A 12,063-nucleotide genomic window follows, 5' to 3' on the forward strand; every position below is an offset into this window, starting at 1 on the left:
TCCTATTCCCCTCTCCTCCCTCCCTCCCACTCCCCCCCATTGCTGTTGTCACTGATGAATTATGGGTGGCTTTGTGTTGCAGACAAAGTCGAGGAGATGACGCACGCCCAGAAGACCTCACCTGTAGACATGAAGATCGCCACGATCAAACCACGCCCATCCAGTCGCTGCTTGGTCACGCCCACTGATATGAATGTAAGTGAGCAGAGCTGAGCTCAGAGCGGCTGCACAAAACACCTTAAGTTTTCTACTTAAGTAACGACACAGGGTGTTGCACAGAATCTCTCAAAAGGTTACTTTAGTTTAAGGCATTTGCAGCAGTGACAGATGTTTTACGGCAGTAAAACTCTGCTGCATCGTTAAGGGAGTCTCCTGCGATGCGTTCACTGTCTTCTAAACTCAGAGGTACCTTCAGTTTTAATTTTGGTCACTAAGGTCTTTTGTGCAACTGACTTTAAGTGATTCCTTAAGTATAAGTCTAAGATAAGGAGAAAAGCATAAGTGAACATTTTAAGTGAGGAAAAATCTCAAGGTGTTTTGTGCAGCTGGCACCTGGACTTTACTACTTTACTAGTTTTTAAACTACAAATGAATCACAGATTATCCGATGATACTCAGACCACTTTTACTCCACTACACTTAAAAGACAAATACGAAGTTCCCTTATTGTGAAGCAGAGTTTTGAATCTGTGGAATGAATTTGCTTTTATTTTGAAAATGTGATAGCCCATACACCGTGTTGGTCACAGAATTAAGAAAGATTCATTTATTTTGAAATGTGCTACATGATAGAAAACTTAATCCTCTTAATGAAAAGTGTGTGTTTCCTGTTTTCAGTCCATGTATCACGACCGCCAGGGAGTAGCAGTGGTGCCGCCCACTGTGCCGGGGGCCTTCCTGGGGATCCCTGAGAAGGGCACCATGAAAAAGCAAAAGTCAATAGGTATGAATACAGTGTGTGTGTGTGTGTGTGTGTGTGTGTGTGTGTGTGTGTGTGTCAGCTCAGGTTCTGAACTGCGTGTCCACTACTTCGTGCTTGTGGTTTGTAGTAATCTTCCGTTAAGGCTCGGAGGACCAGCTGCGGTAATATTGAAGCTAATTACAGATGAATTGATCCAGTCAGCAGCGTGCGCTTTCATTAAGCTGAAACCTCCGTCTCAGCGCTCGGGGACGTCACGCAGACCCGCGTCACTCACTGCCGTCATTACTGTAATAAAAAATTTATGAATAGAGATGACAGCACTTTCGGCTCGTTCTGGTTTTGACGACCAACGGGGGGGAAATGTGACACCTGGGAATAGATCTGTACTGAGAGCTAAATACCCCCCCCACCCCCTCGCTGACTAACTCCTCCGACTTCCACAACTGGAAAACTCTGTACCTGTACAAATGGAGCCAGATGGAAGATGAATAACTCGCCTGTAGATCCACAAGAAGCTGCATTTGTATCTAAATGTCTCCACTTTTTCTCTACAGCAGAATTAAATTGATTGATTGATAATTTATTTGACCAGCCTTTAATATAAACACATGGCTTAACGTTCCTTTTAGATCTGGAAACAGATAATTATGTATCTGTGGAAAATATTCTTGTGTATTATTTTTAACTGTCGCATAGCAAGAATATGGCTTTATATATATCTTTTATATATATAAATGTGTGTATATATATATAAATGTATACAGCCATGAGGAACCCTAGAATCAAGTGCACCTACTTTATTAGTAAAAGCGTTTGTTTACACTTCAGCTCAGTGAAACTCTGTAGTGAAGATTTCAGTTCACTAAACTAACTCTCTACTGTCCGGCCTCTCACAAGTTGCAGGAACCTCCTGCTTGGATGAATAAAGGTTAAGACAGAGCTCACATCAATAAATGAGGGACTTCCTGTAGAGCGAGGGCGCCACGCTCGCTATAACAGATAGGGATGTCTCCCCCAGATCCTCACATCATTTTTCTTTCTGCCCCATTTCTCTAAGGAACATCGGAGGATGAGAAACAGGGATTCCTCACTCCTCCCCTTCTCAAGTTCTCCCGCAGCCTCTCCATGCCCGACACCTCAGAGGACATCCCCCCTCCCCCGGCCATCTCGCCCCCTTCGCCACCCGCCTACAACTCAGCTGCCGGCCCGACACCCAAAAGCTACGGCACCACGCGACCCAGCTTCACCCAGAACTCGCCTAACGCGGTGACGACCATCAGCCGGACCACCGACGTCGGCACGTTGAGGCGCGGCTACTTCCGCCAGAGCTCGGAGCAGTTCGAGAGCACGCGCACTCGAGGGCGCACGCCGGTGCCCGAGAACCCGTACTCCGAGGTGGGCAACAAGACTCTGTACGTGCCGGCGAAACCGGCTCGAAGGAAGGGGATGTTGGTGAAGCAGCCCAACGTGGAGGACAGCCCCGAGAAGACGTGTCACATGCCAGCAAGCCCCTCGGGCCCGGTTTCCATGCCAACGACGCCTGTAGAGCGAACGTGCTCCTCCATCCCCATCCCCACGATCATCGTCAAGGAGCCCTCCACCAGCAGCAGCGGCAAGAGCAGCCAGGGTAGCAGTATGGAGATCGAGCCCACCACCCCCGAACACCCGCCTCTCACCCCCACCGTCGGCGGGAGCGGAGGTCTGCGTCCCGAAGACCCGCTGTCACTAAGCAACCCCTTTGCGGCAGCTATAGCGGGGGCGGTACGGGACCGGGAGAAGAGGCTCGAGGCAAAAAAGAACTCAATCGCCTTCCAGTCGATAGACATCGGGGATGAGGACTTGAGCGGTCCCACGCCGACCCCCCGCCTCCGCCAGTCCAAGTCCATCGATGAAGGCATGTTCAGTAGCGACGAGCGGCTTCGAAGGATACTGGCTCCGCCCTCTGCAGCACAGCTTGGGCCGCCTGTCGGGGGAGGAAGTGGCAACATGACGGACTTCAACACCCCCGAGCCCACGGTGGTGCGGGAGCCTCTGAACACCAGAACAGGTCAGTGTCCCAACCTGGACAGTCCCGTCAGTCTCCCGTCCACGCCTCCCAAGAGCCACTACAGGGCCAACGGGACCTACCTCCATCCTGTCACCGGCAAACCCTTGGATCCTAATTCTCCACTGGCTCTGGCGCTGGCGGCTCGTGACCGGGCCATGAAGGAGCAACAAAACCACCCTCAGAATCAGCCCCAAAATCCTCCTCAGGTTCAGCAAACCCCCAAACACGAAGCCCAGTCCCTCCCGATCCAGCCCAGCCACAAACCAGACCTCAACCAACCGCTGTTCATCGACACCAAGCTACGCTCCGGGATCGAGACCAGTTTCGCCGCGATCTCCACGGCGACCATGGGCCGTCCCGGGCGGGGCGGGCTGCGGAGGCAGATGACAGAGCAGAAGTACGAGTCTGACGGGGCGAGGGAAGAGAGGCAGCATCAGGCGGTGGAGGAGAGGAAGAGTGCGCCGGCGGACGTGGCGGACTCGTCGCAGCCCAAGTCGGCCGGGCTCCTGATGGTCCACACCAGCACTGACGCAAGCAACAAGGTCAACAACCAGGACCTGGAGGGGCAGGACAGCAACAGACCCTCCGAGCTGAAGGACCCCAACCAGCCCGAACCCCTCAACGCCACCACGCTGGCCCCCAGCCCTCAGCCCGCCTCGTGCCGGAGGAGGAGCATTCCCCTGGGGGAATCCATGGACGAACCGGTGAAGCTTCCCTTCCGCATCCCCCCTCCCCCTCTGGCCTCAGTTGACATCGATGAAGACTTTGACTTCTCAGAGCCCCTCCCCCCACCACTGGAGTTCGCCAACAGTATTGACATCCCCGACGACCAGGCTAGCGCCATCGCGGAGATGCTTCGGGAGCAGAGACGGAACGGGGGGCCTGCTCTACCCCCGTACCACGCCCACGCCCCCCCACCCGTCACCGATCAACACAAACGGGTGACAAACAGCATGCCCCCCTCGTACCCTCCTCCTCCGCCTGACCCGGAGTCGGGGGTGGGTGACTCGGGCATCGAAGAGGTGGACAGCCGCAGTAGCGGGGACCCCCAGCACATGGAGACCACCAGCACCGTGTCCAGCATCTCCACCCTGTCGTCGGAGGGGGGCTTCTGCGACAGCGCCCTGGAGAGCCTCTACGCCACCGCCGACGGACACGCCTTCCTCGTGGATCGGCCCCCCGTGCCCCCCAAACCCAAGGGCAAGTCCATCATCAACAGAACCTCGCTTTATCACGACGCTCTCATCGAAGAGCCCCCAGAGTCCTACGGGTCACCGCCTCAGGCCCCTCCCCCTCCCCCCTCCGAACCTCCCAGGACTCCTACTCAAAGGACATCCAAGCTGTGGGGCGATCAGGCCCCCGAGCTGTGCAGCCCCCCGTCCACGCCGGACACCAAGAACACCGTCATCACCGAGCTGAGCTCCATCCTGCAGCAAATGAACCGCGACAGGCCGCCCAAGACAGGGGAGAGCCTCGACTCCCCGACCGGGACCAGGGGGGCCTTCGGAACAAGGTACGTGACGAGTCCGTCCCGAGTGACTCAACTTTTCCTCTTATTTTTGTTTTTGTTTTGATGTCGAACGCTCCACGTTTTCCACGAGCTGCATAAGCGTCGTCTACTTCAGAGCGTGTTTAAAGTTTTCTCCTCATCTTAGTCTCATACTTCAGGAATCACTTAAAGTCATTGAACCGTTGCACAAAAGACCTTAAAGACCATGAAGGTAAAGGCTGAATAGGTATCACGCCTGCTAAGCAACAGTCTCCGTGGAAACAGTAGATTTTTGCTGCTGTAAAATCCCTTTCACTGCCGCAAATTATTAACTAAGGAAAACTTTTAAGAGATTCAGTGCAACACGCTGAAGTAACTCGCTCAGCTGAGGAGAAACTAAACTTTACTTCATCAGAAAACTTAAGGTGTTTTGATCTTCCCTCATCTTTGACTTTATTTTGTCATGTATTTTAATGGTTAGTTACCTGTGTAAGAACAAGCAAAACCCCCAACACCTGCAGTATTTGCATGTAGCATTGTCTGGTGTCGTGTTTATCTGTTGTATCAAGCAGGACTCAACTAGATATTGATTGATATTGATACTATATTTTTAATGATGTGCACAGAGGACGTGAGGTTTAGGTGTTTTTTATTCATCTGCTGAAGTTGTTTGAGTTTCGTAGAAATGTAAGAAAAGGCCAGGCGTGGTGTCGTTCACCCCAGATACAAGAAAACATTTCCCCTCTTCCTCCTTGATGAGCTGATCATTGGTCAGTTGATTATTGATTATAGCTTCTGTAGGAGGGTCGGATGTCTGCAGCATTACAGCTCACCTGGTTGTTGGATGGTGTGCTGCTTGTATGTCATGTGAAAGGTTTACAGCGACATAGTGAACCCTCGATCCTCCGAGGCTCCATATATATATATGTATATGTGTATATATATATATATATACACATATATATATATATTTATATACTCTGTGTATAACACACATTCCAGAGCGTAACTTGGCAGGTTGTCAGATGTGGTAGGTGAGCACAGGTTTTAATATAGTTCTTTGTACAGGCGCAGTGATGATGCCAAACCTCTCTGTGACGGAGAGATGTCAGGAAGCTGCGCACCGTCTCTGCACCGTACTGTCGCTCGGCAAGAAATAGTTCCAGCATTTAACAGTTTCAGTTCTGCTACTGCAACTGCTAGCAGCTGCTAAACAGAACCATGGAGGCATGGTTCTGGAGGCATGGAGATCTTTAAGCTCCATCTTTTCTTCTTCTGTGTTTTATTTGAAGTGTTGAAGAAGAAGATGTATTTGTGGTTTTAAGAACCAAAAACCATCTCAGTGTAGTTTTACATCTCCTCTCTCAGGCTTCTCTCTGCAGCTCTATTAATAATGGGTCAGTGAGCCAATCAGAAGAGAGGAAGCCTCTGAGCCTATCTTTGGATGGTGGGTCCAGGTGGGCGGGGCTTGGTGACTGCTTTGTTGTGACATCACAAAGTTCCAGAAGTCCTGACGGCTGGTTTTAAGGCTCAGTTTCTGAATACAGGCTGTGTGCATTTCTCTGTGGACTGAGGCTTTGATACTTTCACAGTATTAATATAGAAGCTAGAGCTGATCTATAATCACACTACACATGGACACAGACCTTTACACTGGAGGAGCTTTAAATAAAAGTTGTCATCCTCTCACTTTCTATCTGACAGTTGTTTGTAGAGTTTACTGTTTGACAGGTTGGATTCAAAGACTTACTGAGTGTTCATTTGAAACGTCCATGTCGTACATTGTTCAGGACATGCAGGAGTCACACTTTCAGTAAGTGGAACAACATTTTGATGGACCCTGCACCTGAACCAGCTCAGCTCATGGTTTTTTAAACTCACCCCCCCCCCCTTCCTCCCAGTATGAGAGGGAAATAAAAAGCACAATAAATAATTCACCGCTCACATGCATTTTGTATGAATGGTCCCATCGCTCATCAGAGAGGTGTAGAGAGCGGAGGGAGAGAGCTGATTCCTCTGGGCGCTCGTGTCTTCTGATCAAATAAGCGACGTTAGATCAACACAGTGACGTCTTTTTGTGGTAATTACAGTGAGATGCCCGGCGGCTGCTCAGGTCCGGGGCCTGGCGTGTCCTCCGTCACGTTTCCTGCCACATGCTATCACGTTATCCTCGTTTTCATCCTCTGCAGTTCAGAGTCCTGTCTGTCGACCTTTACACCTTGTACTCATCTCATTTTCAGCTCACGCCTCCCCTCCATCTTCATCTCCATTCTCTCCAGTCTCCTGTTGTCCCCTCACCTCCTCTTTCTTCATGCTCCTCTGTGTCTCCCGCCTTCACAGGTACGTTCCATCACCTCACTGCCGACGAACGACCTGTGTCAGCCTTTTGTGTGTTTGTCGTCCTCTGATTAGACTGTGGAGATCTTTGTTTCGTAACGTTAGGTAGCAGCGAGGAGAGAGTGAAACTGGGGACAAAGCAACAGAACGGTTTATTAACATATATGATCTGTATTTACATTTAAATAAAAACTAGAGAAAAACAGAGACAAATCAAGCATTAAAAGAAAGTAAACTGTAAGAAATGAGGAGAAATGTTTGTTGGAAACGGTTCAGTTGTAGAAAAAACTAATATCAATTTAAGTGTCGCTTTATTTTTTAAGTCATTTTACTGTAATTTTACTGTTTTTTGGCTGTTTGAGTAGTTCCACAGGAAAGGGCTGTTCGATGTGGCGGAGCAGTGATGTCACAGGAAAAGTAATAGAGCATTTTCCTTAATTTCATATTTTAATAGGCGTTAAAAACAGGAATTTAAAAATCCATCAATAAATACTTCAGATTTTAAAATGTTTTTAGCATAAACAGCATAAAACTCATTAAATAAACCGTTTATAAATATGTTTGATAATTAATTAATAATAGAATTTGAAAAACTATTTGAAAACACATTTTGAAAACGGGAATACATTCCTGGATTCCCTCTTCAATCTCCATTTACTTTTTCCTTTTCCTTTTAGCTCATCGATTAGCTTAGCCACTTAGCTTCTCCTGTTAGCCTCTCTGTGACACCAGGAGAGCCAGATGTGTTCACTCGTCCTCAGTAACTGTTGTTCTCACCGCTTTTTGAAGACGATTTAAAAACTTTTAGTGCGACTTAGAGAAAACACTTATAACCTCAACATTAAAAAGTGACGCCCAGTTTTCCCGGGTCTTCCCTTTTTCGGTCAGCGTGAAGTTTGAAGGAATGAGATCGACTCATTTCAGTTACGAGCTCAAACAACCAGATGTTACCAGATGTTATCCTGCTGCTCTCAGCACATCCTGCTCAAACCAGTCAGCCACTTGTAATCCGGTCTCCTTCAATTGTTTCTGTGTGTGTGTGTGTGTGTGTGTGTGTGTGTGTGTGTGTGTGTGTGTGTGTGTGTGTGTGATAAAGTTTAAACCCCGCTCTCTCTCGTTTATCAGTGTCTGTGCTCAGAGGTTTTTTTTGTGTGTTGCACCTCCTGTGTGTCGTGGAGACGGTTGCCGCGGCGGCAGCTTCAGCAGCAGAGAGGGAGAAGCCTCGTGGTGTGAGGAGGGTAAAGGTTGGTCCGGCCTCTGTGACCGTCAAACAGATGGCAACAGAGAAACACAGAAGATGGCCTAGATTCACACATGCTCTTCCTCTCTCTCTCTCTCTCTCTCTCTCTCCATCCTTTGCTCTTCTGCTCATCCTCATCCCTCCTTCAGGATGTTAGAGAATCAGCCTCAGCTCTGGTGCTAACATCAGATTTTCTCTTTTGGACGTTTGTTGGTTTCTCTCTCTCTCTCTCTCTCTCTCTCTCTTTTTTTTTTATCCTTGTCTCTTAGCCTCCCAGATTAAATGTGCGTTGGTTGTGCCTGTGGACGAAAGGGTTGCCTAGCAACCTGCTGATGAGAGCAGCCTTGAGGCCTGCAGTGATGTCAGTCTGAGTCGGGGGAGGGGTGTGTGTGTTTGTACATGTGTGTGTGTGTGTGTGTGTGTGTGAGAGAGAGAGAGAGAGATGGATGGAGGATGGCAGGACTAACCCTCAGCAGAGTTCAACATCATCTCACGCAGGTCACGTGCTGCGCTGCTTTAGTAGGCCAGCGTTATGTAACCCAGCACCGCCGAGTCAGAGTGTGTGTGTGTGTGTCTGTGTGTGTGTATGTGTGATTTCATTCGAGCTTCTATAAATAAAGGCAGCGTGTGCACACATGCTGATGAGTGCGACCCTGTGTGTGTGTGTGTGTATGTGTTTGTGTGTGTGTGCGTGTGTGTCATGTGATGTGTGGGCGTGGCGAAGGCGAGGTCTCCCACCACAGATATCAATAGCTCTGCATCACTTTCCTCTCAACCCGCTCAGCTGATGGAGGAGCAGCGTCGTCCCTGCGCTGAACCGAAAGCCAGAGAGGGACACGTTTGTGTATGTGTGTGTGTGTGTGTGTGTGTGTGTGTGTGTGTGTGTGTGTGCTGTTGGTTTAGAGCTCTATGTGACTCTTTTATTTTTAACAATTTAACAAAATAAACTGTATGAACTCGAGCTGCAACAAAGAATCATTTTCTAATTGTTATCATTGATTATTGATTAATGGTTTGGTTACATCTCAGACCAATCGATTAGGTGTTTTCACACCTGCTCTTTTTAGTCCTGTTAAACTGAACCCTGGTTCTTCTTCCCCCTCTGGTTCAGTTCAGTTCAGTTCCCAGAATTCAAAGCGACATTCAAATAGTTTTGTCTGACACAGTTTAAAACCTGAAGATATTCACTTCACTGTGACAGGAAACACACGAATCTGCAGGGAATCCATTCTGTCCAGTTCTCCACTAATGTCTGTGGAGGTGTGGCTTCGTGTCACCAGCTGTTCCCGCCCTTACCGTTGCGTCATGAAGCTGTCGCCTGATTCTGAGTCTTTAGTTTATTGTCAAATACCTGCCTCAGCTGAGCTTTGTGTTTTAGCGCTCATTAACAAATGCTAACACGCTACACTGAGATGGTGAACATTGTACCTGCTAAACATCAGCATGTTAGCATTTAGCTTGAACTGCTGCGCCTCAAAGAGATGCTAACACGGCTAACACTTTTTCTTTGTTGCTGTCTAAAGCCATTAAAGAGTCAGAGTCACTTCATCCCGACTGGACGTGAATGAAGTTTGATCGGTCGGTCGCCTGAGAGAAAGTCGGAGCGTAGCGCCGTCCTCTTTTGTCGTGCGTGACTCTTGGTAGTTGCAGGAAATGGTAATAAGGTCAGAGAAGCTAAACGAGGCTCTGTGCTAATTAGTCTAATAGGCAATTACATACTTTTCACATCAATTTAAGTCCTGTAACAGAAAGTGTTTAACACATGATAGAACAGAGACGGATCTGCAGTCAGACCTGTCGTTATGTAGAAATAAAGATGTCAGATGTGACCCAGCAGCAGGAGACGTGGACGGAAGATGTTGTGTTTTTTCATCCATTCCCATCTTTTCTTTAATCATGTGTGTGTGTGTGTTTTTGTTTTTGTTTTACATGCTGTTCATCACGTTGTCCTCTGTCTCCATCTCATCCATCCAACACGACTTCCTGTGGGAAAGCTGGTGCTGAAAAGTGTAAGTTTTTTTTTTTTGTCACTGAGTGTCGGGGCTCGGATGAACACACACACACACACACACACACACACACACACCCCACCCCCACCACCAACCCCCCCCCTTTTAACAATGGCCCAGTTCCATTTTGGCTGAACGACCCTCCTTTAGTCCCCTTCACTTCCCCCTCAGGCCGTTCCATATGTCACGAGCGGGGAGGAGGGATATCTAGGCTGCACCTCGCAGTTGGTGAGGAAGTCGGTGAGAGAGAGCGAGGAGGTCGAGTTCATCACAGTGTTCTATTGATCCATTAGGAGAACACACACACACACACACACACACACACACACACACACACACACACACACACAAGAAACAAGCTGCTGGGGGAAGTTGAAGGAAGGGGATCACTCTGCATGGGCTGGTGTGTGTGTGTGTTGTGTATCCTTGTGTGTCACTGCTCCAAATATCAGCACATCCATCACATCCCTCCATCTGGGGCAGAGTGTGATGTGTCACACACACACACACACACACACACACACACACACACACACAGTGTTTCAGCTGCTGTTTTCAGTTGGAGCCTCTTGATCTTAATGACCGACTCGTTTCGGCTGTAAAACAACATGTTCCACGTTTCATGTTTCCATCTCATGTTGAAAAGAAGCTTCACACACTGATTTATCTTGAATAACTCACAGCTGTTTGTCTCTGTAGTATCTTCTATATTTCTGTCAACAAATCCCATGAAAAGATAATGTGTCGATCCGTCTCTCAACACCTTCCCTCCTCTGTCTGAGGCTCATTGGTTCCACCTGAAGACAAATATATAAATTCAATTATCTGTAATTTAATAAAACGGCTGCTCACTGCAGGTTTGAACAAACTTTACTCAAACGTGAGGAAAGAGGATTTGTTGGGACTATTTTCAGCTGAGGATTAATCCACATGATGTTTATGGAGCTCTACGGCTCACAGGAATAACTTTTATCAATATTTCAATACTTGTTAAAAGGAGTGATTCATCATTGATTTTCACGGGATTTGTTGACAATAAGTCAATAAGATGATGAGTCATCGTCATCAGGCTCAAGCTCGTTTGTCTTCGAGTTGTGAGCAGTTCAGCTTTTCTCCTTTAAACCTCCAGAAGACGCAGAATATTAGAATATTCTTTTCTTTCAGCACCAGTTTAATTTACAGGTGTGAACAAAAGGCAAAGAACAGCGGTTGTAATCGACACTGTGAAGTGGAATCAGTTTCTAGTGCGATAAATAAAGTGACTGTAAATATGATTATGATACCAACTTCAAGAAGTGGACATTTTCCTTTAATGTAATTAGTAACCTGATAATATAAATAATTCATTGCTGTTAATTATTTATAAGGCATAACTTTTCTTTAAAAGATGGTTTCTATAATAAAATCAATACTAAAATTAATAATACTATTAATAATTAAGAAAAAACAATAAAGTATATATAAAGTGTGTGTGTGTATATATATATATATATATATATATATATAAGCATATGGAATCATTTTATGACATTAAAAGGAAATTATTATTGTTTTAATCACACTACAAGGTTCAGATTATTATTATGATGAAGGCCAAGCAGCTTAATATCATTTATTTATCATAAATAATAATAATAATTAAAACAAGCTGCCGCACCACGAGTTTATCTTGCAGGAGTTTTGGTTTTGTTAAATTACAAATTGTGCTGTAACGTAAAAATATATCACATTTAAAAAAGGTGCTCGCCAGAAAACAGCTGAAAGAAAAGTTAGGTGACTCCTGCACAAAAGAGGGTCAAACATGCACCAGCTTCATCATCCTCATCCTCTCCATCAGCTGCTGTGGCTCTGCTCAAACATTTAGCTAATGCTGCCACCTACTGTCCGTTCTGCAGCATTACATGATGAACATCTGTAGGTTCATGTTAATGATCCAAACTCTCGTCTCCTTTTCCTCTGGACTCCTTGAATAAACTCGTTCTCAGTTATAGAGATTCTTCCATCATCACTCCACCCTCC

General features: G+C 47.0%; 1 protein-coding gene across 1 annotated transcript in view; it reads left to right on the forward strand.

Moving 5' to 3' along the window:
- shank2b (SH3 and multiple ankyrin repeat domains 2b) overlaps positions 1–12,063 on the forward strand; it is a 171,678-nt gene that overhangs the window by 153,569 nt on the left and 6,046 nt on the right. The window contains exons 20-22 of the mRNA XM_087170118.1: positions 83–195; positions 838–943; positions 1,980–4,482. Coding sequence (XP_087026244.1) covers positions 83–195; positions 838–943; positions 1,980–4,482 — 2,722 coding nt within the window. The remainder of the gene's footprint in view (positions 1–82; positions 196–837; positions 944–1,979; positions 4,483–12,063) is intronic.

This window comes from Seriola lalandi, unplaced genomic scaffold, assembly GCF_002814215.2.
Source record: "Seriola lalandi dorsalis isolate HSWRI2012SDOR001 ecotype SW California unplaced genomic scaffold, Sedor1 jcf7180002054929, whole genome shotgun sequence".
NCBI classification, from domain to species: domain Eukaryota; kingdom Metazoa; phylum Chordata; class Actinopteri; order Carangiformes; family Carangidae; genus Seriola; species Seriola lalandi.